The sequence below is a fragment of the Lithobates pipiens genome, unplaced genomic scaffold (assembly GCF_037356315.1).
Source record: "Lithobates pipiens isolate NorthernLeopardFrog02 unplaced genomic scaffold, aLitPip1_a1.2 Scaffold_8, whole genome shotgun sequence".
NCBI lineage: Eukaryota > Metazoa > Chordata > Amphibia > Anura > Ranidae > Lithobates > Lithobates pipiens.
In genome coordinates this window covers 678,232,271-678,258,290 of record NW_027507903.1, presented here as the reverse complement: position 1 = coordinate 678,258,290, position 26,020 = coordinate 678,232,271, and the positions used below count along the sequence as shown (strand labels likewise).

The window sequence follows — 26,020 nt, the reverse complement described above, 5'->3', positions numbered from 1 at the left end:
CGATTTAGAACATGTTCTATCTCTAAGCCCTTGTACACACAGTCGGAGAATCCGTCGGAATGTGTCCTATCGGACCGTGTTGTCGGATAATCCGACTGTGTGTGGTATGCATCGGACTGTTTCCGTCGGAATATCCGTCGGACCAAATTTTCAAACTTGCTGGAAATATCTTCCAACAAACTGGTCCGATAGGACATACTCCGATCATGTGTAGAGAATTTTGATCGGACAAAGTGCCACGCATGCTCAGATCAAATTCCTACATCAAAGCTATTGGCTACTAGCCTGAACGTAGTCCCATCGTAACGAAATTACGTCATCACGTTCTGAAAGATCTGATTTTTCGACAACTTTGTCCGTCCGTGTGTATACAACAGTTTTGGACAAGATCCGACGGACAAAATCTGACGGATTTGGTTGTCGGAATCTCCGACCGTGTGTACAAGGGCTAAGTCTGTTGGAAATGCCGGCAGAAAAAGTCATACACACGGATGGAATGTCCGATGAAAAGCTCCCATCTGACTTTTTCTGCTGGAAAGAGTACCTTCAGCGGTGCTTTTGTTCATTTTCTTATGGCACTTTTTTTAACCCATTTTTTCTGGATCAAACACTAATGGGAGCCAAAGAGGATCTTTTAGAAATCAAATACTAACTATCCTATGTAGAGGATGTTTTTTTTTTTTTTGCTCCTTCTATTTTGAGGGTTTTATTTGTGCAAGGACAGTAGTACATACAAGGACAACATCTGTTCTTGTCCAGACTTGTGGACGCCCAACCATTATACCTGTTTTAGCTTGATGGACATCCCATTCCAAAACAAAATGATGGACTACAGATGTATCCAGTGAAAGGTGCCGATAATACTATGCCATACAAAGATGTTTTAGCCCTTGTACACACGGTCGGACATTCTGACAACTAAGTCCGTTGGATTTTGTCCGACGGATTTTGTCCGAAACTGTTGCATACACAGGGTCGGACAAAGTTGTCGGAAAATCCGATTGTACATAACGTGATGGCGTTATTTCATTACGACGGGACTACGTTCAGGCTAGTAGCCAATAGCTTTGGTCTAGGAATTTGATCTGAGCATGCGTGGCACTTTGTTCGTCGGAGTAGGCTACACATGATCGGAGTATGTCCGATCGGAGCATTTTGTCGGAAAATTTTACGGACAAGTTGAAAAACTTGGTCCGTCGGATACTCAGACGGAAATAGTCCGATGGAGACCACACACAGTCGGATTATCCGACTAAACGGTCCGATAGGACTCATTCCGCCGGAATCTCCGACCATGTGTACAAGGGCTTAGACAACTGCGCTCTTCCAACCTTGTGGTAACAGTTTGGTGAAGACCCTTTTGTGCTCCACCATGACTGGGCCCCTGTGTACAAGGCCAGCTCCATAAATATATGGTGTGACCAGATTGGTGTGGAGGAACTCGAGTGTCCTTCACAGAACCCTGACCTCAACCCTACTCAACACTTTCATAATGAATAGGAACGCTGACGGTGAGCTGGGTCTTTTCACCCAATATCACCCAGTACCTGATCTCACAAATGTTATTTTGGCTGGAATTACACAAATCCCACAGGCACACTCCAAAATGTTGTGGGAAGCTAACCCATAAGAGTGGAGCCACCTCCATAAAGATATAGAGTCTGACCAGGTTTATGTGGAAGAACTCGAGTGTCCTGCACAGAGCTCTGACTTCAACCCTACAGTAAATAACACTGACACAAGATTAATAAAATTGGCAGATTAATTTGCATTTATTAAACTGGATGCACGGTGATATACAGAATATATTATATATGTTCTCATTCATAGGATAACATAGCAGATATACACATAGACCTACACAGCAGATTCGTATACAAGCCGCTCAGCCCCGGTATATGCGGAGGAGATGCAGATATACATTATAGCCGACAAATGGCGAATGCAGCAAGACAGAGTTTGAGGCTTCCTGAGATGCAGAGTTCTCCAGTCCGTGAGGCATGACGTGTCAGCTCTGTGTACCAGTCTGGGAGGTATGAAGTGTCAGCTCTGTCTACCAGTCTGGGAGATATGAAGTGTCAGCTCTGTGTACCAGTCTGGGAGGTATGAAGTGTCAGCTCTGTGTACCAGTCTGGAGATTTGAAGTGTCAGCTCTGTGTACCAGTCTGGACGGTATGAAGTGTCAGCTCTGTGTGCCAGCCTGGGAGGTATGAAGTGTCAGCTCTGTGCACCAGTCTGGGAGGTATGAATTGTCAGCTCTGTGTACCAGTCTGGGAGGTATGAAGTGTCAACTCTGTGTACCAACATGGAGATGTGAAGTGTCAGCTCTGTGTACCAGTCTGGGAGGTATGAAGTGTCTACTCTGTGTACTAGTCTGGAGGGTATGAAGTGTCAGCTCTGTGCACCAGTCTGGGAGGTATGAAGTGTCTACTCTGTGTACTAGTCTGGAGGGTATGAAGTGTCAGCTCTGTGTACCAGTCTGGGAGGTATGAAGTGTCAGCTCTGTGTACCAGTCTGGAGATTTGAAGTGTCAGCTCTGTGTACCAGTCTGGGAGGTATGAAGTGTCAGCTCTGTGTACCAGTCTGGGAGGTATGAAGTGTCTACTCTGTGTACTAGTCTGGAGGGTATGAAGTGTCAGCTCTGTGCACCAGTCTGGGAGGTATGAAGTGTCAGCTCTGTGTACCAGTCTGGGAGGTATGAAGTGTCAGCTCTGTGTACCAGTCTGGGAGGTATGAAGTGTCAGCTCTGTGTACCAACATGGAGATATGATGTGTCAGCTCTGTGTACCAGTCTGGGAGATGTGAAGTGTCAGCTCTGTGTACCAGTCTGTAAGGTATGAAGTGTCAGCTCTGTGTACCAGTCTGGGAGATGTGAAGTGTCAGCTTTGTGTACCAGTCTGGAAGGTATGAAGTGTCAGCTCTGTGTACCAGTCTGGAGGGTATGAAGTGTCAGCTCTGTGTACCAGTCTGGAGGAATGAAGTGTCAGCTTGTGTACCAGTCTGGGAGGTATGAAATGTCAGCTCTGTGTACCAGCCTGGAGGAATGAAGTGTCAGTTCTGTGTACCAGCCTGGAGGAATGAAGTGTCAGCTCTGTGTACCAGCCTGGGATGTATGAAGTGTCAGCTCTGTGTACCAGCCTGGAGGAATGAAGTGTCAACTCTATGTACCAGTCTGGGAGATGTGAAGTGTCAGCTCTGTGTACCAGTCTGGGAGATGTGAAGTGTCAGCTCTGTGTACCAGTCTGGGAGATGTGAAGTGTCAGCTCTGTGTACCAGTCTGGGAGATGTGAAGTGTCAGCTCTGTGTACCAGTCTGGGAGATGTGAAGTGTCAGCTCTATTTACCAGCCTGGAGGGTATGAAATCCCAGCTCTGTGTACCAGTCTGGAGGGTATGAAGTGTCAGCTCTGTGTACCAGTCTGGGATATGTGAAGTGTCAGCTCTGTGTACCAGCCTGGGAAATATGAGGTATTAGCTCTGTGTACCAGCCCAGTAGGTATGGGATGTAAGCCCTTATACCAACCCAGGAGATATGAAGTGTGAGCTCTGTGTACTAGCCTAGGTGGTATGAAGTGTCAGCTTTGTGTATCAGCCTGGAAGGAATAAAGTGTCAGCTCTTTGTACCGGTCCGGGAGGTATTAGGATATTATTGCAGTTGAAGATGCAGCATGTTTCCCCTTCCTGATATTAAAGTTTGTTTTGTATAAATTCCCATAGTTATATTATAGAGATAAATGAGCCCCTCCCCCATCCCCACCCCATATTTATATTGCTGTTAGTCCCGGAATATTCCTGTCCGGCTCTGTCCGGTTCCTTGTCCTTCATCGCGCACCCCGGACCCGCGTGCTGGGCTTCGCGCTCAGACGTCTCTTTGGCGACATTGTGATGACATCATGAAGAGATGGCTCTTTATAGAGAGCGACTGAAAGGCGAGGAGATCGGAGAGAGAATCCGAAAGAGGAAAGGAGAAGAGGAGGAAGGGAAAGAAGAGGAAAGGAGAGAAGGGGAAGGGAAAGAAGGGGAAAGGAGAGAAGGGGAAGGGAAAGAAGGGGAAGGGGAGAAGGGGAAGGGAAAGAAGGGGAAGGGAAAGAAGGGGAAAGGAGAGAAGGGCAAGGAAAAAAAGGGGAAGGAGAGAAGGGTTAGGCAAAGAAGGGAAAGGAGAGAAGGGGAAGGGAAAGAAGGAGAAGGGGAAGGGAAAGAAGGGGAAGGAAAAGAAGGGGAGGGAGAAGTGGAGGAAGGGAAACAAGAGGAAAGGGAAGAAGGGGAAGGGAAGAAGGGGAAGGTAAAGAAGGGGAAGGGACAAGAGTAGGAGGGAATGATGGGGAAGGAAAATAAAGGGAAGGAAAAGAAGGGGAAGAAAAAGAAGGGGAAGGAAAGAAGGGAAGGGAACAAAGGGAAAAGGCAAAGAAGGGGAAGGGAAAGAGGAGAAAGGGAAAGAAGGAGATGGGAAAGAAAAGAAAGGGAAATAAGGGGAAAAGGACAGAAGTGGAAGAGAAAGAAGGGGAAAGGGACAGAAGTGGAAGAGAAAGAAGGGGAAGGGAAAGAAAGGGAAGGGAAAGAAGGGGAAGGGAAAGAAGGGGAAGGGAAAGAAGGGGAAAAATAGGAAGGGGAAGGGGAAAGAAGGGGAAGGGGAAAAAGAGGAAGAGAAAAAAGAGGAAGGGGAAGTAGAAGAAGGGAAAGAAAGGAGACAGAAAAGAAAGATAGGAAAATGGAAAGAAAAAGAAAGGAGGGAAAGGAAAAAGGGAAGGGGAGAAAGACAAAGGGAATAGAAAGGAAGGAACAAGAAGGGAGGAAAGGAAAAGAAGGTAAAGAAAGGAAAAAGAGGGTAGGGGAAGGAAGTGAAATGGCAGGAAGGAAAGGATACAAATTGAAATAAGGAAAAGTAGTAATATAATCAGAGAGAGGTAGAAACAGAAGGTGATGACATAAAGAGAAAAGAAAGAGAAGGTAAGGAATATAAAGAGCCAAATAAAAATAAGAGAAGATTAAAAGAATATAATAAGGAGGGAAGCAAGGAAGGGAAGGAAAACAAGATAAAAGTAATTATAGAGAATGTAAGTCAGGGAAGATAGGAATAAGAAGCAAGGGAAGAGGAGAAATATAAAAGAGAAGGGAAGTAAGGAATGAAGAGAAAACATAGGGGAAGTAAGTGAAGGAGAGGGATATATAGAAAAAGTAAGGGAAGGAAAATAAAGAGAAAGTGAGGAAAGGGAAGGGAAGGGAAGAATATAATAGAAAGGAAGTAAAATTAAGGAATAAAAATTGAAGGGGAATAAGGGAAGTGGAGGAATATAAAGATCCATAGGATAAAAGTAAAATAATAGAAGGTTAAGAATACAATAAGAAGGGAAGCAAGGAAGGGAAGGAAAATAAAAAAGAAATTAAATAAATAGAAAGTAAGGGAAGAAGAGAATAGAAAGATAAAGGGTTTAAAAGAAAGGGAAGTAAGTAAGGGAAGGGAAGATTATAAAGAGAGAGTAAGTAAGGGAAGTTGAATAATATAAATTGAAAAGGAATAAGGGAAGGGGAGTAATATAAACATAAAGGAAAAAAACGGAAGGGGAGAAATAAAAAAAGGATAGTAAGAGAAGGAGAGAATATAAAGAAAAAGAAAGTTAAGCGAAGGGAAGGAATGTGAAAAAAAAGGACACGAGGGAAGAGGAAAATTTAAGAAAAAAGGAAATAAGGGAAGGGAGGGGAGAGAAGTACCATAAAGACAAAACAAGGGAAGGGAATAAAGAGAAAGTAAGTAAAGAAAGGAAAATGAAACAAGGGTAAGGGAAGGAAGTGAAATGGCAGGAAGGAAAGGATACAAATTAAATAAGGAAAAGAAGGAATATAAAGAGAGAGGAATGAACAGAAGGTGATAAAATAAAGAGAAAAGAAAGAACGAAAGAGCCCCGGAAAAAAATAAGGGAAGGTTAAAAATGTAATAAGAAGGGAAGTTAGGAAGGGAAGGAAAACAAAAAGTAAATAAAGAGAAAGTAAGTAAGGGAAGAGGGGAATAGACAGAAAAAGGAAGCAATGAAGAGAATGAAAACAGAGGAAATAAGTAAGAGAGGGGGGCGAATATAAAAGAATAGTAAGGGAAGGAAAATAAAAAGAGAAAGTAAGGGAAGGGAAGAATATGAATAAATAAAAAATAAAGGGAAGGGGTAACATTGAAAAGGGAAGTAAGGGAAGGAGAGTCATTTAAAGAAAAGGGAAGTTAAAAGAAAGGGGATGAATATGAAAAGAAAGGACGCAAGGGAAGGAGAAAAATTAAAGAATAAGAAAAATAAGGGAAGGGGAAGAGGAACATAAAGACAAAATAAGGGAAGGAAATAAAAGGAAAGTAAGTAAAGGGGGGGGGGGGGGGGGGGCGGGGAGTAAAAAGAGAAGAGGTGGAAGGGAAGGGAAACAAAGAGGTAGAAAGTAAGAAGGAGAGATGATTATATAGGAAAAGGTAGGGGAAGGAAACCAAAGAGAGGTAAAAGGAAGTAAGTAAGGGAAGAATATATAGAGAAAGGAAGTAAGGGGAGTGGAGGAATACAAATTGAAGGTGAATAAGGGAAGGGGGGGGGGGGTAAAAAGAGAAGGAGAATAAGGGAAGGGGAGGAATATAAAAGAAGGGAAGTAAGGAAGGAAATGAAAACAAAGAGGAAGAAATAAGGGAAGGGCAGGTAAAAAAAAATAAAAAAAAATAAAGGAAGGTTGGGAATATTATGGTAAAGGAAGGGGAAGAAAACAAAAAGAAAGAAAGTAAGGGAAGAGAAGGAATACAAAAGGAAAAGTAAGGTGAGAGAAATGCAAATAAAGTAAGTGAGGGAAGGTAGAAAAATATAAAGATAAAGAAAATAAGGGAAGGTGAAATATAAAGAAAAAATATTTAAGGAAGGGAAGGAAAACAAATAGAAATAAAGTAAGAGAAGGGGGAAGAATATGAAGATAAAGGAAATAAGGGAAGAGGAGAAATAAAAAAAAAAGGGAGATAAGGGAAGAGGAGAAATAAAAAAAAGGAAGATAAGGGAAGAGGAGAAATAAAATGAGAAAGTAATGGGAGGAGGATAAAGATAATGAAAATAAAGAGAAAGGAAGTAAGGGAAGTTGAGGGATACAAAGAGAAAAAAAAATAAGGGAAGGAAGGGAATATTATGAGAAAGGAAGTAAGGAAGGAAAAGAAAACAAAAAAGAAAGAAAGCAAAGGAAGGGAAGGAATACAAAGTAAAAGTAAGGGAAGGGAAATAAAAATAAAGCACTTAAGGGAAAGGGAGAAATATAAAGATAAAGGAAGGGGAAATATTAAGAGTAAGGAAATAAGGAAGGGAAGGAAAACAAAGAGAAAGAAAGTAAGGGAAGGAGAATAGGAAGATGAAGAGAATAAGGGAAGGGGAGTAATAAAATCGAAAAGTAAGGGAAGGAAAATAAAGAGAAAGTAAGACAAAAGAAGGGATATAAAGATAAAGGAAGTAAGGGAAGGGGAGAATTATAAAGAGAAAGTAAAAAAAAATGGAAAGGGTATTGAAGAAAGATAAGTGGAGGAGAAAGAGCAGAACCATATAAACAGAGATAGAAGGGAAGAGAAAAGGTTACAAGAAAAAAACTTTGAGCAGAAGTTCCATCTTAACCATTTCTCCACCCCCCCCCCCCCCCCCGTATAGCATCCATTTCTTACCCTCACTGAGTTTGGGCAGGAAGTGGGCAGCTGGTCTGTGCCGCTTCACCCGGTTGCCCTCCATGGCTCGTCCATCTTTCCTCAGGCCCAAGTACCATCCGCGACCAGAGCTGCGCTGGCGGTAAAGCGTGGACGAGTAGGTGACAAAGTAATTGTCGAAGACACTCTCTTTGAAGCGACACTCGGCTGTAAAATGAAGCTGCAGGAAAGAATGGGGGAGGAAGAAAGATCATTTGTGGTCAGATGTTAGGAGATAGTTTGTGTATTTCCAGAGAGTAAGCATTCTACGTCAGTATTATATGTTTTACATTAAAGCTAAACTTCAAGTTAGTAAAAAAAATTGTTAGGTTTAGGTTATGTTATTTTTAATTTGTGTCTCTGCCCCGCCCACAATGGTGATATTTCCTGCAGTAGTCTGTGCCTCTGCCCCTCCCACAATGGGGAGATTTCCCTCCAGTAGTTTTTTATGTCTCTGCCACTCCCACAATGGGGAGATTTCCCTCTGGTAGCTTGTGTCTTTGCCCCTCCCACAATGGTGAGATTTCCCTCCAGTAGTTTGGGCCTCTGCCCCTCCCACAATGGTGAGATTTCCCTCCAGTAGTTTGGGCCTCTGCCCCTCCCACAGGTGGGAGATTTCCCTCCAGTAGTTTGTGTCTCTGCCCCTCCCACAATGGTGAGATTTCCCTCCAGTAGTTTGTGTCTCTGCTCCTCCCACAATGGTGAGATTTCCTTCCAGTATTTTTTTATGTCTCTGCCACTCCCACAATGGTGAGATTTCCCTCCAGTAGTTTGTGTCTCTGCCACTCCCACAATGGTGAGATTTCCCTCCAGTAGTTTGTGTCTCTGCCACTCCCACAATGGTGAGATTTCCCTCCAGTAGTTTGTGTCTCTGCCCCTCCCACAGTGGGGAAATTTCCCTCCAGTAGTTTGTGTCTCTGCTCCTCTCACAATGGGGAGATTTCCCTCCAGTAGTTTTTTATGTCTCTGCCACTCCCACAATGGTGAGATTTCCCTCCAGTAGTTTTTTATGTCTCTGCCACTCCCACAATGGTGAGATTTCCCTCCAGTAGTTTTTTATGTCTCTGCCACTCCCACAATGGTGAGATTTCCCTCCAGTAGTTTTTTATGTCTCTGCCACTCCCACAATGGGGAGATTTCCCTCCGGTAGTTTGTGTCTTTGCCCCTCCCACAATGGGGATATCTCCACACATTAGTTTGTGTCTCTGCCCCTCCCACAATGGGGAGGTTTCCCTGCAGTAGTGTGTGTCTCTGCCACTCCCACAATGGTGATATCTCCACACAGTAGTGTGTGTCTGCCACTCCCACAATGGGGAGATTTCCCTGCAGTAGTTTGTGTCTCTGCCCCTCCCACAATGGGGAAATTTCCCTGCAGTAGTTTGTGTCTCTGCCCCTCCCACAATGGTGAGATTTCCCTCCAGTAGTTTGGGCCTCTGCCCCTCCCACAGGTGGGAGATTTCCCTCCAGTAGTTTGTGTCTCTGCCCTTCCCACAATGGTGAGATTTCCCTCCAGTAGTTTGTGTCTCTGCTCCTCCCACAATGGTGAGATTTCCCTCCAGTATTTTTTTATGTCTCTGCCACTCCCACAATGGTGAGATTTCCCTCCAGTAGTTTGTGTCTCTGCCACTCCCACAATGGTGAGATTTCCCTCCAGTAGTTTGTGTCTCTGCCACTCCCACAATGGTGAGATTTCCCTCCAGTAGTTTGTGTCTTTGCCACTCCCACAATGGTGAGATTTCCCTCCAGTAGTTTGTGTCTCTGCTCCTCCCACAATGGTGAGATTTCCCTCCAGTATTTTTTTATGTCTCTGCCACTCCCACAATGGTGAGATTTCCCTCCAGTAGTTTGTGTCTCTGCCACTCCCACAATGGTGAGATTTCCCTCCAGTAGTTTGTGTCTCTGCCACTCCCACAATGGTGAGATTTCCCTCCAGTAGTTTGTGTCTTTGCCACTCCCACAATGGTGAGATTTCCCTCCAGTAGTTTGTGTCTCTGCCCCTCCCACAGTGGGGAAATTTCCCTGCAGTAGTTTGTGTCTCTGCTCCTCTCACAATGGGGAGATTTCCCTCCAGTAGTTTTTTATGTCTCTGCCACTCCCACAATGGTGAGATTTCCCTCCAGTAGTTTTTTATGTCTCTGCCACTCCCACAATGGGGAGATTTCCCTCCGGTAGTTTGTGTCTTTGCCCCTCCCACAATGGGGATATCTCCACACATTAGTTTGTGTCTCTGCCCCTCCCACAATGGGGAGGTTTCCCTGCAGTAGTGTGTGTCTCTGCCACTCCCACAATGGTGATATCTCCACACAGTAGTGTGTGTCTGCCACTCCCACAATGGGGAGATTTCCCTGCAGTAGTTTGTGTCTCTGCCCCTCCCACAATGGGGAAATTTCCCTGCAGTAGTTTGTGTCTCTGCCCCTCCCACAATGGTGAGATTTCCCTCCAGTAGTTTGGGCCTCTGCCCCTCCCACAGGTGGGAGATTTCCCTCCAGTAGTTTGTGTCTCTGCCCTTCCCACAATGGTGAGATTTCCCTCCAGTAGTTTGTGTCTCTGCTCCTCCCACAATGGTGAGATTTCCCTCCAGTATTTTTTTATGTCTCTGCCACTCCCACAATGGTGAGATTTCCCTCCAGTAGTTTGTGTCTCTGCCACTCCCACAATGGTGAGATTTCCCTCCAGTAGTTTGTGTCTCTGCCACTCCCACAATGGTGAGATTTCCCTCCAGTAGTTTGTGTCTTTGCCACTCCCACAATGGTGAGATTTCCCTCCAGTAGTTTGTGTCTCTGCTCCTCCCACAATGGTGAGATTTCCCTCCAGTATTTTTTTATGTCTCTGCCACTCCCACAATGGTGAGATTTCCCTCCAGTAGTTTGTGTCTCTGCCACTCCCACAATGGTGAGATTTCCCTCCAGTAGTTTGTGTCTCTGCCACTCCCACAATGGTGAGATTTCCCTCCAGTAGTTTGTGTCTCTGCCACTCCCACAATGGTGAGATTTCCCTCCAGTAGTTTGTGTCTTTGCCACTCCCACAATGGTGAGATTTCCCTCCAGTAGTTTGTGTCTCTGCCCCTCCCACAGTGGGGAAATTTCCCTGCAGTAGTTTGTGTCTCTGCTCCTCTCACAATGGGGAGATTTCCCTCCAGTAGTTTTTTATGTCTCTGCCACTCCCACAATGGTGAGATTTCCCTCCAGTAGTTTTTTATGTCTCTGCCACTCCCACAATGGGGAGATTTCCCTCCGGTAGTTTGTGTCTTTGCCCCTCCCACAATGGGGATATCTCCACACATTAGTTTGTGTCTCTGCCCCTCCCACAATGGGGAGGTTTCCCTGCAGTAGTGTGTGTCTCTGCCACTCCCACAATGGTGATATCTCCACACAGTAGTGTGTGTCTGCCCCTCCCACAATGGGGAGATTTCCCTGCAGTAGTTTGTGTCTCTGCCACTCCCACAATGGGGAAATTTCCCTGCAGTAGTTTGTGTCTCTGCCCCTCCCACAATGGGGAGATTTCCCTGCAGTAGTTTGTGTCTCTGCCCCTTCCACAATGGGGAAATTTCCCTGCAGTAGTTTGTGTCTCTGCCCCTCCCACAATGGGGAGATTTCCCTGCAGTAGTTTGTGTCTCTGCCCCTTCCACAATGGGGAAATTTCCCTGCAGTAGTTTGTGTCTCTGCCCCTCCCACAATGGGGAGATTTCCCTGCAGTAGTTTGTGTCTCTGCCCCTCCCACAATGGGGAAATTTCCCTGCAGTAGTTTATGTCTCTGCCCCTCCCACAATGGTGATATCTCCACACAGTAGTTTGTGTCTTTGCCTCTTCTAGAAGGCCATCCTATGGGACTGGACTGGGGAAGGGTGAAACTATTATTATTAAGCACGCAATGGCCAAAGAAGTTGGGAAGAACTGAATATTCTGATTGGGAGCGCTCGCTACTGGAGTCTCCACTATATAAATCTGAGATATCAATGCCATGTAGAACAGTAGGAAATGAGGCAGGCTCTCTGGTGACTCATAGCATTCATTATGGGAAAATAGAATGGTTTAAGAAAATTGTAGGATACGTGTTTGATGGGTCCTACTGAAGAAGTTCTGTCTTTCTTTGCAGTACCCAATAAGTGTTTAGCGTATGTGTTCCAACCTGCGCTAAGCACAAAAAGAAAGTAGCTGCTTGAATCAGACCCTTTGTACCCCAGACCCATGGTGCCTGCTTCCTTTTCTGTCCATGAGATGGATTGACTCTGGCTTCCTGGAGCTTCCGAGTCTACTCTTTAGTACAGGAGTCTCAAACTTGCGGCCCTCCAGCTGTTGCAAAACTACAAGTCGCATGAGGCATTGCAAGGCTGACAGTTACAAGCATTACTCCAACAGGCAGAGGCATGATGGGACTTGTAGTTTCACAACAGCTGGAGGGCCACCAGTTTGAGACCCCTGCTTTAGGGTGTTGCTGTTAGATTGCAGAAGACAATTTTAAGGCATTGCTCATTAATAACAGCCTGTAGGCAGGTGCAGTTTGGACTCCCCTCTGTAGGTGATGCTAGGTTTGACCGAAAATACAGAAGGGGAAGAAAGTTGCGAGGAACGTAGTTCCTCTATGACTTCCTGCAGTCATCAGGAAAGCAGCCGTCCCATTGGATGCTGATGCCCTGCGTGACCTCTGTGGCCCTCTTGGGTGGGGACAGTGGCTTATTTAAGACGCTGGCTCCCTGATTTATCATGAATTCTGTGAGTGGTTAGTGTAGGGTTCCCCGTCAGTTAGGGGCAGCATGTAGCATTGGGGAGTGGTTCCGGAGGAGTAGGGACAGTGCAAGGACCACGTTATTCTCCACTGTAGGAAGCCTCTTAATTGGGTTAGATCTGGCCAGGCCGCATTCCTGGTCCTCATTGCCGAAGCCATCAGCATAATTTCAAGCCAAAGTACCGCTGCTATATGTTCTGTAAGTGGCTCTGGACGGCTGTGTTCTAACGCCCGTCCTAGTTGTACCTGGTGGGAACTTTCTGCAATATACAGTTCATGTAACTCAGCCTCTGTGTGATTTCTGCTGCCGTCACACCACGATTCACTCTACTCACAAGCATCTTGGGAATCCCTAAGCAGTATCTCAAGAAAGCTTGAAGGCCCTGAGATCTTGGTTCCCATGAGAATATGAAGGGCGTGGAAATTCATCACGGGCTTCACACTCAGAAGATGCTCACCGATCCATAGAGGCAACCCTCAGAGTTCATGGCGATGTACTGGCCACAGGCCGAGCTCTGGATGGCCACCACCCGAAGACCCACAGGGATAACGTTGAAGAGAGCTAAGAAAACAGAAGAAAAGGAAGGTCATGGAAAAAGTAGTAGACACATGAAACAAACATATTGAAAATTAACACAAAATTACAAATTCAGCATTTTTACAGTGCTCCTGGTCACCTTCTTCCCTTAAAACTGCCACCTTATTAAAAATAATTTGGTGTCCAGTGGCAGGGTATTCCCAGTCCTGCCCATAACAGGGTCTATTCTCCATTGAGGGCCCAAGATACACCTTTACAAGGATAATCTGATCACTGGCATCCATGGGCGTCCGCAGAACTTTTTTCAGGGAGGGGCATCATTTTAAAGCGGTTTGGTACCTAAAAATTAAACTTCATATTATTAAAATCACAAGATAGAATACTTACCTAAATGAACCCTGAAAAAAAAAAATATTCTTTACTTACCTTTTATTTCAGATGTTTCTGCTGACTTCCTGGTTGTCCTCCCGTGGGAGTAGGCGTGGTTATCGTCCTCGCAATGGTCCCTGGGAAATTTCCCAGGAATCCATGGGGGGACAATGAAATTGCGAAATCTCGTGAGATTTCGTTAGGATGCCGGTCACGTGACGAGGGTGTGTCCGAATTTGCCATTTTTAAAGTGGGCAGGCAGCTGTATCTGCCATTACCACCATTGCACACTGAGCATGTGCGAGATGGAGCGGAGCATGCTGGGAGCCGAGCGTCATCGATATACAGGAAGTAAATGCCTGTGGGCTTCAGACGCCCACACTTAAAATGGAAAATGCCAGAGCACTTTTTTAAAAGTCATCCCGAGGAAAAGAATCGTCGCGCCGGGGGTCAAAAAAACGCCGGACGTGGATGCTAAGCGAAGGTAGCAGTTGCCCACCTGTAACACAGGTAAGAAAAAAAAAAAAAAAGAGCGGAATCCCGCTTTAAGGTCACCCATGCTCTGACCCTTTTCGGCAATGTCATTATCACATTATCACCGTCATAGACTGCAGACGTGGTACAGGTGATGGTCAGAGACTGCAGACATGGCCCAAGAGAATGTCAGAGACTGCGGACATGGCCCAAGAGAATGTCAGAGACTGCGGACATGGCCCAAGAGACTGTCAGAGACTGCGGACATGGCCCAAGAGACTGTCAGACTGCGAACATGGCCCAAGAGACTGTCAGAGTTGGCATACATGGCCCAAGAGACTGTCAGTGACTGCATACATGGCTCAAGAGACTGTAACAGACTGCGGACATGGCACAAGAGATGACCAGAGACTGCATGCATAGCCCAAGAGACTGACAGAAACTGCATACATGGCTCAAGAGACTGCAGACATGGCACAAGAGACTGTCAGAAACTGCATACATGTGGGGGGTGACAGAGAGAGAGAGAGGGGGGTGACAGAAAGAGACAGAGGGGGTGAAAAAGACAGAGGGGTGAGAGAGAGAGAGGTGATGGAGTAATCACTCCTGATCCAATCACTGATTCCAGGGGGGGGGGGGGGCACTTGCCCCCCCTTGCCCCTACCTGCAGACACCCATGCTGGCATCCTCTGCTATTCTCCACTAGACTCACATTCTAATCTTGGCTTCCCTGCTTTCCTTCATAATGTCATGTATTATTATTATACAGGGTTTATATAGCACCGACAGTTTACGCAGCTCTTTACAACTTGTGCTGATGGAGAAAATAAATGTACAGTTGTTAGGTGGGGGCCGGATAGGCTTCTCTGAAAAGATGAGTTTTCAGGGATCGTCTGAAAGTGGACGAAGTAGGAGAAAGTCGGACAGATTGGGGTAGAGTATGCCATGGGATGGGAGAGGCTATGGAGAAGTCCTGGAGTTGAGCATGGTATGAGGTGACAAGGGAGATAGAGATCAGGAGGTCTTGTGAGGAGTGAAGAGAACAATTTGGTTGGTGTTTTGAGACCAGGTTAGTGATGTAGCTGGGGGCCAGGTTGTGGGTGGCCTTGTAAGTCATTGTTAGTATCTTGAATTGAATTTGTTGGTTGAGTGGCAGCCAGTGGAGGGGATTGGCAGAGAGGGGTAGCAGACACTGTGCGGTTTGTAAGGTGGATGAGTCTGGCAGCAGCATTCATGATAGACTGAGTGGTAAGCCAATGAGGAGGGAGTTGCAGTCTTCGAGGCGAGAGATGACCGGGGAGCGGATTAAAAGCTTTGTGGTGACATTGGTTAGGAAGGGGCGTGTCTTAGAGATGTTGCGGTGGTTTAGGTGGTAAGCTTTGGATAGCAATTGGATGTGGGGCCAAAAGGATAGTTCAGAGTCCAGGATTACACCCTAGGGCAGTGATGGGGAACCTTGGCACCCCAGATGTTTTGGAACTACATTTCCCATGATGCTCAACTACACTGCAGAGTACATGAGCATCATGGGAAATGTAGTTCCAAAACATCTGGGGTGCCAAGTTTCGCCATCACTGCCCTAGGGCCTTGGCGTGGGGGGGGGGGGGGGGGGTTGATAGTTGAGCCGTTGATTTTGACAGAGAAATCAGGGGAGGTGGCGTGTGGGGGAGGAAATATCATGAGCTCGGTTTTAGATAGGTTGAGTTTGAGGAAGCGATGTGACATCCAGGCTGATATGTCTGTTGGTAAGTTGGTGATGAGTGAGGAGACAGATGGAAGAGAGCTGGGGGGTGGAGAGCTAGATTTGGATGTCATCAGCATACAGATGATATTGACAGCCATAGGAGACAATCAACTAACCCAGAGAGGTGGTGTAGATTGAGAAAAGGAGAGGTCCAAGAACAGAACCTTGGGGGACCCCAATGGAGAAAGGAAGAGAACAGGAGGAAATAGAGTTGTTAAAAAAAGTGAGGACTACATGTCCCAGCACGAACTCCTAAGATCTAAGGATGTGACTCCTTATATCTCACGCTCAGTTCATGTTGTGACCTGTAGTCTTTCACTAGTTTGAGGGCTGGGGGGGTCACCTCTTCAGCTCTGAGGGGTTCATGCTGGCACAGTGGGACCTGGAGTTATTCACTAGTTGGGGAGGGCAGAGTGTGATACATCCTCAGCTCTGAGGGGTTCATACTGGGACTTGTAGTCCTTCAATTTTGGGGGGTCACATCCCCAAAATTGAGGGACTACAAGTCCCAGCATGAATCTCTGAAATCCATCCTTGTGACCTCCTGCTCCCATCCCTCTGCGGGTGTCATCTGCTGCCAGCATTCCCTTTCCTTGTGTGCTGTCACAATGTGAGGAGAGGAGAGCCAGTAACCAGCAAGTGTGACAGGAGACATTTACACTGATAATCAGTGCCCTGATTATAAGTGCAGCCCCATCACTGCCTATCAGTGCCCATCAGTGTAGCCTATCAGTGCCCATCAGTGCTTTCTCATCAGTGCCGCTTAGCAGTGCCTCCTCATTAGTACCAGCTTCAGTACCACCTATCAGTGCCCATCAGTGGCCTCTCATCAGTGCCGCCTCATTAGTACAAGCTTCAGCACCACCTATCATTGCCTATCAGTGCCCATCAGTGTAGCCTATCAGTGCCCATCAGTGCTATCAGTGCCTCATTAGGACCGGCTTCAATACGACCTATCAGTGCCCATCAGTGTAGCATATCAGTGCCCATCAGTGCCACCTATCAGTGCCTCCTCATTAGTACTGGCTTCAGTTCCACCTCTCAGTGCCGTCTATCAGTGCCTCCTCATTAGTACCAGCTTCAGTACCACCTATCAGTGCCCATCAGTGTAGCCTATCAGTGTCCATCAGTGCCACCTATCAGTGACTCCTCTTCTGTGCCAGTTTCAGTACCACCTATAAGTGCCCATCAGTGCCCATCAGATCCGCCTCTCAGTGCCTCCTCATTAGTACCAGCTTCAGTACCACCTATCAGTGCCCATCAGTGTAGCCTATCAATACCTATCAGTACCACCTATCAGTGCCTTCTCTTCAGTGCCAGCTTCAGCATCACCTATCAGTGCCCATTAGTGCTGCCTATTAGCGCTTTCTCATCAGTGCCGCCTATCAGTGCCTCCTCATTAGTACCAGCTTCAGTACCACCCATCAGTGCCCATCAGTGTTGCCTATCAGTGCCCATCAGTGCCTTCTCATCAGTGCCACCTATCAGTGCCTCCTCATTAGTTTCAGAACCACCTATCAGTGCCCATCAGTGTAGCCTATCAGTGCCCAGCAGTGCCACCAATCAGTGCCAGCTTCAGCATCACCTATAAGTGCGGCCTATCATTGCACTTCCCTTTAGTACAGCCTACCAGTGCCCATCAGTGAAGGAGAAAAATTACATATTTGCAAAATTTTATAACAGAAACTAAGAAAAATGTTCTTGTTTTCAATCTATTTCCATTTTTTTTAGCAAAAAAAAAAAAAAAAAACCTCAGTGGTGATTAAATACCACCAAAAGAAAGCTCTATCTGTTTCAAAAAATGATAAAAATGTCCTATGTGTGCAGTGTTGTATGACCGCACAATTGTCATTCAAAGTGTGACAGCTGAAAGCTGAAAATTGTCCTGGGCAGGCAGTGGGTGAAAATGCCCGGTACTGAAGTGGTTAAGAGAGTCATAGTCCAGAAAAGAGATGGAAACAGGGTAGAGTACACCTTGCACAAAATACACCCCTTGGGATGCCGCACGTAGACAATGTGTAGAGATAAAACTCAATGAGAAAGCCAAGGTTCTTACTACCAGGGTGCAGACAAAGGACAATAGGACCAGACATTATACGAGATCTGCATAGCGTTCAGTACAAGCGGAGTAGAAAAAGAAGAAAGGCCTTCGATAAACGACTTGGGTGGCACGGATAGAAAAGTGCAAATTCGATTTGTACACAAGAAGCTTGGGGCATTCTCTCGGACCAGCTGATTAATTGGTGCCGGTGAGCTGCATAATAACATCCAAATAGATTGGGGACTTAGAGACTCCCTGGAGAGACTTGGGCTTGAAGGACACTGCAACCTATTCTAGGACTCCCCTGATGCCTAATAAACTTGTACATCCATCATTGCAATGACTGTGGGTCAGAAGAGGGAACTCTGACTGACTGGTAGGCATATAACCATTTCTGCAGTATATTAATTGCAAAAGAGATTGCCCAAACCCAAGAAATAGCATAGTGGTCCAATTTTAAGAACTTGACCTCAGCAAACAAAAGAGAGAAGTTGCGTCCACATAGAACACTATAGGAAGTCCCCAGAAACGTAACAGAGTCTCCTTGCCACTTAAAGGGGAAATTGGATTTGAGTTGATGAAGTAAAGGGCCCGCCAGATGTAGTGGTAAAGCCTTCAACTTGTCTTCATTTACCTTGGTATGGGCAGCTTTAGACTTTGGAAGTGTCAGGAACAAGGGGACCTCTCATAGCACCAGCCCTAAATGTTCCTAAAGCTTCTAATATGGGGCTTGTAAGAAGTGCTGGGCTGCAGTTCATCTGCCGACCTGAAGGTGGCACTGTGCCACATCTTCAGGCTGGCAAGAAACCACTGGGGACTAATTTGTCCCCTGTTGTGGACTCTAGACAACCATCTTGAGGTGTCTAGCATCTTCTATTGGATATTACAATCCTCTAATGTTTGGACAGCCATCTTGACACAGAAGTGCCTAAATATCGGTTTGTGGTTCATTCAGCACAGCTGCAGTGTTGGATTAGTTCCGGGATAGAATTTTGCATTTTAGAGAGAGAGTAGGAGAAGCGATAAGGATGATGAAGAGGGAAAGAGGAATTTCCCCTTTTCAGAGCATCTCTTCTGCCACATTCTTGGAATTGTCTCCCACCATTAGCCAGACAAACTGCAAGGACTTTAAAGATCTCAGGATGTCCTGGTAATTTGGATACCTCCTCCAAGGGAAATGTTCCTCCTCCAAGGGAAGTGCTCCTCTTCCAAGGGAAGTGCTCCTCCAACGGAAGTGCTCCTCCTCCAAGGGAAGTGCTCCTCTTCCAAGGGAAGTGCTCCTCCTCCAAGGGAAGTGCTCCTCTTCCAAGGGAAGTGCTCCTCCTCCAAGGGAAGTGCTCCTCCTCCAAGGGAATTGCTCCTTCTCCAAAGAAAATGCTCCTTCTCCAAGGGAAGTGCTCCTCTTCCAAGGGAAGTGCTCCTCCAACGGAAGTGCTCCTCTTCCAAGGGAAGTGCTCCTCCTCCAAGGGAAGTGCTCCTCCTCCAAGGGAAGTGCTCCTCTTCCAAGGGAAGTGCTCCTCTTCCAAGGGAAGTGCTCCTCCTCCAAGGGAATTGCTCCTTCTCCAAAGAAAATGCTCCTTCTCCAAGGGAAGTGCTCCTCCAAGGGAAGTAATCCTTCTCCAAGGGAATTGCTCCTTCTCCAAAGAAAATGCTCCTTCTCCAAGGGAAGTGCTCCTCCAAGGGAAGTAATCCTTCTCCAAGGGAAGTGCTCCTTCTCCAAAGAAAGTGCTCCTTCTCCAAAGAAAGTGCTCCTTCTCCAAGGGAAGTGCCCTTCAAAGGGAAGTGCTCCTCCTCCAAGGAAAATGCTCCTTCTCCAAGGAAAGTGCTCCTTCTCCAAGGAAAGTTCTCCTTCTCCAAGGGATGTGCTCCTCCTCCAAGGGAAGTGTTCCTTCTCCAAGGAAAGTGCTCCTTCTCCAAGGAAAGTTCTCCTTCTCCAAGGGATGTGCTCCTCCTCCAAGGGAAGTGCTCCTTCTCCAAAGAAAGTGCTGCTTCTATAAATGAAAGTGCTCCTTCTCCAAGGGAAGTGCTCCTCCTCCAAGGGAAGTCCTCCTCCAAAGAAAGTGCTGCTTCTCCAAGGGAAGGGCTCCTCCTCCAAGGGAAGTGCTCCTCCTCCAAGGGAATTGCTCCTTCTCCAAAGAAAGTGCTCCTTCTCCAAGGGAAGTGCTCCTCCAAGGGAAGTGCTCCTTCTCCAAAGAATGTGCTCCTTCTCCAAGGGAGGTGCCCCTCAAAGGGAAGTGCTCCTCCAAGGGAAGTGCTCCTCCTCCAAGGGAAGTGCTCCTCCTCCAAGGGAAGGGCTCCTCCTCCAAGGGAAGGGCTCCTCCTCCAAGGGAAGTGCTCCTCAGGCATTCTGTAAGCTCATATTATATTGCAACAATATCATTTTTCTGAAAAGCTTCACCTTTTATCGTTACAAAGCCGTTCTTGACCACCAATCCATGGTGCCATTAGTCTGCTGTAGCCAGGAGGAAACATTTCCTCAGTCTCCCCTCCCCCAGTGCTCAGACTGTACATTGTAACCTTGTCGAAGGAGGAGGAAGCATTTCCTCAGTCTCCGCTCCCCCAGTGATCAGACAGTACACTGTAACCTTGTAGAAGGAGGAGGAAGCAGTTCCTCAGTCACCCCTCCCCAGTGCTCAGACTGTACATTGTAACCTTGTAGAAGGAGGAAACATTTCCTCAGTCTCCCCTCCCCCAGTGTTCACACTGTACATTGTAACTTTGTAGAAGGAGGAAGAAGAATTTCCTCAGTTTCCCCTCCCCCCAGTGATCAGACTGTGCATTGTAACTTTGTAAAAGGAGGAGGAAGCGTTTCCTCAGTCTCCCCTCCCCCAGTGATCAGACTGCACATTGTAACTTTGTAGAAAGGTTGAGAGGTTGCCCCAGAGGCTGATCCGCATCAGACATTTGTGGTCCCCAATAATCGGTCATGCTCTAATTAACGCAGTTCCTGCCAGTGATGGCGATGTATATGGCTTTGCTGTCTAAGGTCACAATCTCACTTTATATGTACACCACCACCACTGCTTTTCTTCTATAAGTGTTCTCCGGTGACGGCTCCAATTTGTCTTCCAGTATCAGAAGCTCTTCATTTATCCTGCTAATAACTTGGCTCTGTGCGTCTCCCGGCAGCCATGACCTTCCACCAGCACAAAGACTAACGCTCCAACCACGGGTGAGACGAGGGATCTGTGCTGATCTATACCCAAACCCAGCTCTGCAAAATGAGGTCACTCCACCTAAAAGTGATATTCCTGTTATGGGTGGAGCTGGGGGGGATAAGGCAGACCCCAGCTTCTTAAGCCCCATACACACTATTCTTTCCTTCAGATTTACCAAAACCATAGATTATGAGGTCAAACCTAATGCGGCGTACACACGGCTGGACTTTGACGGACTTGGTCCGACGGAATGAATCAGTCGGATATTACGATCGTGTGTGGGCTCCACTGGACTTTTTTTCCCAAAAGTCTGAAGGACCTAGAAATAAAACATGTTTCAAATTTTTCCTGATAGACTCGAGTCCGGTCGAAAAATATGTTTGTCTGTATGCTTGTCCAATGGACGAAAACCGACGCTAGGGGCAGCTATTGGATACTGGCTATGAACTTCCTTATTCTAGTCCGGTTGTACGTCATCACGTTCAAATCCGTTGGACTTTGGTGAGCTTGTGTGTGGCCAAGTCCTTTCATTTAGAAAGTCTGTCAGAACTCTGCCGAAAGTCTGTCGGGAAGACCGTCGGACCTAGTCCGTCGAAAAAAGTCCGGTCGTGTGTACACGGTCTCCACAGTCCTAGCTGTGATCAATCCTTGCCAGTCAGGGTTGTCTTTAAGGCAGGGCAAAAGGGGCAGCTGCCTTGGGCCCTGTCAATGTTGTGGGGCCCAAAGCAGCTGCCTCATACTTGCCAACTATCCTGAAGGTTTTAGTCCCATGCTGTGTCTCAATATCTCAGTGTGAAGTCCTGGTACTAATGCTGCCCAGCTCTGCTCTATGCTCTGCCCTATTGTTGTGTACAGATGACTCACCTGCAGACCCCATGTTTACATGTAAATGACAGCCATTCATATGTAAATAGCGGTGGCCGGCAGTATTGATATGTATATCATGCCCACCTGAGGTCATATCCACAGTAATCTCTAGCAACCAATCAACAAGCAGAAATCATGTGCTGTAACCTCTAGCAACTAATCAGTGAGCCGTAATGTGTGCTATAACCTCTAGCAACCAGTCAGTGAGCGGTAATGTGTGCTATAACCTCTAGAAACCAGTCAGTGAGCGGTAATGTGTGCTATAACCTCTAGAGACCAGTCAGTGAGCGGTAATGTGTGCTATAACCTCTAGCAACCAGTCAGTGAGCAGTAATGATACATTGTAACCTCTGGCAACCAATCGCAATCACTACCTGATCTGATTCAGTAAACTGATTTTGAGTCTAGCTGCTATTTATTGTCTCAGAGGAGGTGGAGAGCAAAACATGCATGGGGGGGGGGCAAGAAAAATTTTGCCCAGGGTCAAATCAATATTAAAGACAGCTCTGATCCAGCTCAATACTTTTACTCCTTTCCTGCCCCAGGCCAATTTTCAGCTTTCAGCGCTGTCACACTTTGAATGGCAATTGCGCGGTCACCCTACGCTGCACCCATATGACTTATTAGAATTTTTTACACACATGTAGAACTTTCTTCTAGTGGTATTTAATCACCACCGGGGTTTTATTTTATTTTTTTTTGCAAAATAAATGAAAAAAGTCCAAACATTTTGAAAAAAAAAAGTTTTTCTAATGCCGCGTACACACGATCAGACTATCTGGCGGACTTAGTCTGGTGGACAAACCGCCGGACTGTCCGAACGAGCGTACCTGCCCATACACAGTACTTTTGCAGTGGACTAGGTCCGCCGGACTATCCGCTGTACTTTTGAAATAAACGGACTTGCCCACACACGCGGAGGAAAGTCCGTTAATTTTGAACGCGGCTCCAGGTAGCCGGGACTAGCGAAGGAAGTCAATGTCACCGCCTTTGGCAGCGAGATTGACACATCGCTGGCCCCGTCACCTGGTGTGGAGTTTAAGGGGAAGCCTTACGCCGAAAAAACTTTGTGGGGGTCCCCCCCAGGTCCATATCAGACCCTTATCCGAGCACGCTACCCGGCCGGTCAGGAAAGGGGGTGGGGACGAGCGAGCGCCCCCCCCCCTCCTGATCCATAACAGTGCCCTCAACAAGGGGGGTGCTTTGGGGAAGGGGGACCGCATTGGCCCCCCCACCCCAAAGCACCTTGTCCCCATGTTGATGAGGACAAGGGCCTCTTCCCGACAACCCTGGCCGTTGGCTGTCGGGGTCTGCGGGTGGGGGGCTTATCGGAATCCGGGAGCCCCCTTTAATGAGGGGGCCCCCGGATCCCGGCCCCCCACTCTATGTGAATAAGTATGGGGTACAATGTACCCCTACCCATTCACCTGTGAAAAAAAATGTAAAAAAAACACAACACACAAGGGTTAAAAATTATTTATTGCACAGCTCCGGGGGTCTTCTTCTGCCTTGGGGGGTCTTCTCGCCAGACTCCTCCGCTATCTTCTGCTCTTTTACTAGCTCTTTTACTAGCGGAGGAGCCCGGCTTTCTTCTTCGTCGCCGCTCGGGGGTCTTCTTCCGACTTCGGGGGTCTTGTCCCCCTCTTCGGTTCTTCTTGCCGGGCCTCAGCGCCTTCTTCTAGCTCTTTTACAAGCGGTGGCCCGGTCTTCTAACACCGCTGTCATCTTCGCTGCCACGCGGCTCCCCCTTCCCCAAAGCACCCCCGCCATGTTCAGGACACGTGGCCTGGTACGGCTCAGGAGGGGGGAGCTCGCTCGTCCCCACCCCCTTTCCTGACCGGCAAAGGTAGCGTGCTCGGATAAGGGTCTGATATGGAACTAGGCGGGACCCTCACGCCATTTTTTCGGCGTAGGGCTTCCCCTTTAACTCCATACCAGGTGACAGGGCCAGCGACACTTCCATCACTAGTCCTGGCTACCTGGAGCCGTGCTCAAAATGAACAGACTTTTCCCCTGTGCAGGAAAAGTCTGTTCATTTCAAAAGTACAGCGGACTAGCACACACACGGCTGGACTTTTCCACTGGATTGTTTGATCATGTGTACGCGGCATTAGTTAGGCAGGCCACACACGTGTCAAATTTCGAAAGAATTTTCTTTCGAAAATCCTATCTAAGAATTTTCGTTCGTATTTCGCACCATTAGTGGGGCTGCAGCAACAGCCGATTTTTCGTGTGGCAATCAAATTTGAGTAATCGGACATGTTGCACATTTTTTGAAAAACAAACGATTTTCTAATCAACGATGGGGGACTCGAGCGAGAAATGTAAATCGAAAAAGAAATGCGCATGTGCAAGAAATGAAAATTCCCAGAAGGAAAAGAAGATTCTCAGGCACGAAAATTATTTTCTGTAGCAACATGAGGTGAAATTGAAGGCTTGGTTGGCCGAATTTTGAAATCAATGGTGGCATCATCGGATCACAAAATGCACAAATTTTCAGATTTTCAAAAGAAAATTCTTTCTAAATTTGACCATGTATGGCCAGCCTAATTGTTATACAATTTTGCAAATAACTAATTTTTCTTCTTTACTGATGTGCGCTGATGAGGTTGCATTGATGGATACTGATAGGCTGCACCGATGGGCATTGATGAGGCTGCACTCATTGGCACTGATGAGGTTGCGCTGATGGGCATTGATGAGGCTGCGCTGATGGGCACTGATGAGGTTGCACTGGATGGGCACTGATGAGGTTGCACTGGATGGGCACTGATGAGGCTGCACTAATGGGCACTGATGAGGCCGCACTGATGGGCACTGATGAGGCTGTGGTGATGAGTAGTGCTAGACTGCACTGATGGGCATTTATGAGCCTGCACTGATGGGCACTGATGAGGCTGCACTAATGGGCACTGGCGAGGCTGCACTGATGGGCGATACTAAAGGGCACTGATAGGTGACACTGATAGGCGCTGATGGGTGGCACTGATACTCACTGGTAGGTGATACTGATAGGCAGCACTAATCTGTGGCACTGATGATAAGTCACTGATGGGCATTGATTGAGAGCATTGGTAGGCATTGATAGGTGGCACTGTGAGCACTGGTAGCTGGCCGTCTTTTTCATTTAACCAGTAGAGACCCGCGCTATAGCCAAATGACGGCTACAGCGCGGACCTCCTTTGCCGGGACTACGTCTATTGACGTCGTCCCGTGCGCTCCCTAAGGGGCGCGCGCCGCGCGCTCTGTGATCGGCGAGTCCATGAGACTCGCCTGATCACAGATCCGAGCAAGGGGTCGATCCCAACCCTTTACCACGTGATCAGCTGTCAACCAATGACAGCTGATCATGTGATACAACAGAGCCGGCAATCGGCTATTATTCCTCCTCGCGCTGACAGCGCGAGGAGAAAAAGAAAGAGCCGATCACCGGCGGCCGTGATTGGGACATCAGTCCCAATCACGGCCAGCCCTGCCAGTGCCCACCTGCCCCCTGCCAGTGCCCACCTCATTAAAAATTAAGTGCCCCCGTCAGTGCCACCCAGCAGTGCCCACAGTGCCACCCAGCAGTGCCCACAATCTGCCTCAACAACGGTGCTGCACCCCAGTGCCACATATCCGTGCCCATCAGTGTCATCTACCAGTGCCCATCAGTGCCGCCCATCAGTGCCCAGCAGTGCCACCTATCAGAGCCACCTATCAGTGCCCATCAGTCCCATCTATCAGTGGTACCTATCAGTGCCCCTTAGTGCCACCCATCCGTGCCATCTTATCTGTGCCCATCTTTGCCCATCAGTGCCGCCTTATCTGTGCCCATCAGTACTGCCTTATCTGTGCCTATCGGTGTCACCTAATCTGTGCCTATTAGTGCTGCCTTAACTATGCCTATCAGTGCCCACCAGTGAAGCCTATCAGTGCCCACCAATGCAGCCTATCAGTGCCGCCTCATCAGCGCACTTCAATGAAAAATTTTATAACAAACTATTAAACATGATTTTTTTTTTTGTTTGTTTAGCAAAAAATAAAGCTCCCAGCTGTAATTAAATACCACCAAAAGAAAGCTCTATTTGTGGGAAAAAAATGATAAAAATTTCATTTGGGTACAGTGTTGTATGCCCGCGCAATTGTCATTCAAAATGCATCAGTGCTGAAAGCTGAAAATTGGTCTGGGCAGGAGGGGGGTTTAAGTGCCCAGTAAGCAAGTGGTTAGATCACAAAAAATAAAAACCCAGTGATGTTCAAATACCACCAAAAGAAAGAGAGGACCGGAGCGGGACGGACCACGGGGAAGGATAGAGGAGGGCCGGGCATGACCGTGTGTCTAGTGACACACGAAGGGGTGGGATTTGAATGTAGAGGCGGGGCCGAAGGAAGGGGAGCGGCCATTTAAAGGAAGGGGGCGGAGCCGGGGAACGGGCAGTGCGGAAGGAGGAA

The 26,020-nt window shown here is 47.1% G+C and overlaps 1 protein-coding gene across 1 annotated transcript in view; it reads right to left on the bottom strand.

Annotated features, from left to right (window-relative positions):
* Nucleotides 1–1,744: 1,744 nt before the first annotated feature.
* Nucleotides 1,745–26,020, bottom strand: part of LOC143962023 (fibroblast growth factor 11-like) — a 61,941-nt gene continuing 37,665 nt past the window's right edge. The window contains exons 3-5 of the mRNA XM_077471364.1: nt 12,854–12,957; nt 7,653–7,851; nt 1,745–3,920 (exon numbers count right to left, since the gene is read on the bottom strand). Coding sequence (XP_077327490.1) covers nt 3,820–3,920; nt 7,653–7,851; nt 12,854–12,957 — 404 coding nt within the window. The 3' untranslated portion in view covers nt 1,745–3,819. The remainder of the gene's footprint in view (nt 3,921–7,652; nt 7,852–12,853; nt 12,958–26,020) is intronic.